Below are 2183 nucleotides of genomic sequence, written 5' to 3'. Positions count from 1 at the left end.
TCTTGAATTCTGTTTAGAATTTTAAAACAGCAGTGTTAAAATTTTTTAAATGCTGAACCGCTTAAACGAATATGTTCTTAATGCGCCTTTGTTTATTAGGAGTACAGAATTTCAAATTTTTTTGAACAGTAGGAAAAATTTTTTTCTAAACTCTGAAGAAATTAGTTTTACTTTCACTGATGTCCATTTTTTATCAGAGTTGCAAATAAATTATAAATAATCTCACTTATATGTAAATGCATCGGTTTTCAATGAATTCATAACTTGTAAAATATTTGTTCTGGAAACTTTATATAAATGCAAGCACTTCTGAAATGGTGTGAATCGACTTGTACGTACACGTAATGAATTTAGTTTTTGCTGCTTGAGCTGTTCTTGTTTCTCACACATTTTAAGCATAGCATTGAATATTTATAGTAATATGCAATGTTTGATAAAATATTTTGTTGTAGTGCAGTATTGTCACTATTTTCTACTACTTATGGAGCAGAATTAATCTTATTGACGCGCGTAGTGCTTGCTATACGTTAGCTGTTTCGAACTATTATAGAAAAAAACATGTCCATAGTACCATGAGTAAGTATTTCTGAGTATAAAATTATGCAGTTTATTTATAGATAGTAATAATGTAAATAAATTTCAAAAATTGCAAAACACAACAGTATATATAATATCCTTTAAATAAAAAAAAATTAATATTCCAGGTTTCAGAAATGCAAAATGCAAAGAAAAGATATAGGCAAAATTGCTTCACTAAAACTATTTATTTATTCGTAACACTTTAGTTAAACAGCACAATGAAAATATAAAATAAAATTGAACAGAAAATGAATATCACGAAAAAAGAAAACGTTCGAATTCATAATCAGATTTTATTGCAATTATGATGGTGCTTATTTACTAACTGATCCGAATACTAACTGAATATACTAACTATACTTTTTTAGAAAAACTCTGAGCGGTTGTTTTTGCATGTGCTGATGAATTAGCAGTTTTGGAGATGGATTCTTCTGTTTTTTCATTTTGAAATTTCCTTCCTGATTCAAGTTTTACATCTGTAAAATCTGTAAAAAATGAACTGCCATTTAGAAATTTTTCAGAGATACTGATAAAATCGTTTGACACATGATGAGCTGATTCCTTTTCAGATTCTGCTAATTGTTGAAAACTTTTGCTACATTCTTCCATTTCATTTAACAAGGTATGAATTTCATTAACTTGTTTTATCCCACTGAAGCACATTGAAAGTTCTCCCGTTTCCTTTTCTTCACTTTTCAGTGTTTGCATTTCATCATTCGCGTGAACAATATCTTTTTCAGATATACAAGAGAGTGATAACTTTTTGCGCTCGGATGGCGATGTATGATGATCCGTGTCTGAATTTGACAAATCTTTTTCATCTACATCTGCTGTGTGTTTGATTTTATACTGGCACTCAAGATGAAAAATTTCCATTCTCTTTTTTCTGATTTCATCCAGCTCCTTATCCAATTCATATTTTAATTGGTCCAATTTTTTATGAGTGCTATATTCAATTTCTTTAACTTTTAAGTTTTCACTTATAGCACTTTGAAGCTGGTCGAAAAGTGTACCAATTTCCTCGTATAATTGTCGGTGATGTTCTCCTCTTCCATAAGCTCCATATACTTCAACTGCGATATCTTTACAAAATTGGACTTTTCCTTCATCTTTGTTCGAATTTTTCATCGTGTGAAAATCACGGTATAGCTTCTTTAAATATCTTTTTTTGTATTTTAATCTTTCAAGTTGCCTTCGACGAGCACACTGCAAATTATACAACTCACCATTAACTAGCTCTATTTCTGCTTCCAGAATTTTCTGTGCTTCTTTTGCTAATAAAAGCTGACTTTTCAATGAATTTTCTTTTTGTACATCTTTTTCATAATAATTTACACCATTTTGCAGTTCTTTCATTTTAGACTTCGACTTTTTGATTTTTTCTTCGGTTTCAGCAATGTTTTTATCTAATTGAATGCTTTCCGTATAAAGCATATCTGCCTTATAGCACAGTTTGTCTAATAACAGTTCTGCTTCGTTGATTTTATGCTCATAATGATGAAAATCACTGAAAGATGGATGAGAGCGTTCATTTGTAAAAATCTTCCTTCAAAATGACTGCCCATGTTGCTTCTATTTTTTTCACTAAAGTTTCAAAAAGAACC

General features: G+C 30.0%; 1 protein-coding gene across 1 annotated transcript; it reads right to left on the bottom strand.

Annotated features, from left to right (window-relative positions):
- Positions 1-933: 933 nt before the first annotated feature.
- On the bottom strand, positions 934-2086 carry Tsp_11926 (hypothetical protein; the record flags this gene model as incomplete). Its single annotated transcript, XM_003368640.1, has 1 exon — positions 934-2086. A coding segment is annotated over one exon (1153 nt), but the record flags the coding sequence as incomplete, so codon positions are not given.
- Positions 2087-2183: the final 97 nt, after the last annotated feature.

Source organism: Trichinella spiralis, assembly GCF_000181795.1.
Source record: "Trichinella spiralis strain ISS 195 chromosome Unknown Scfld2159, whole genome shotgun sequence".
NCBI lineage: Eukaryota > Metazoa > Nematoda > Enoplea > Trichinellida > Trichinellidae > Trichinella > Trichinella spiralis.
The sequence above is the reverse complement of the archived record's forward strand: the minus strand, read 5'-3'. Positions and strand labels throughout refer to the sequence as shown.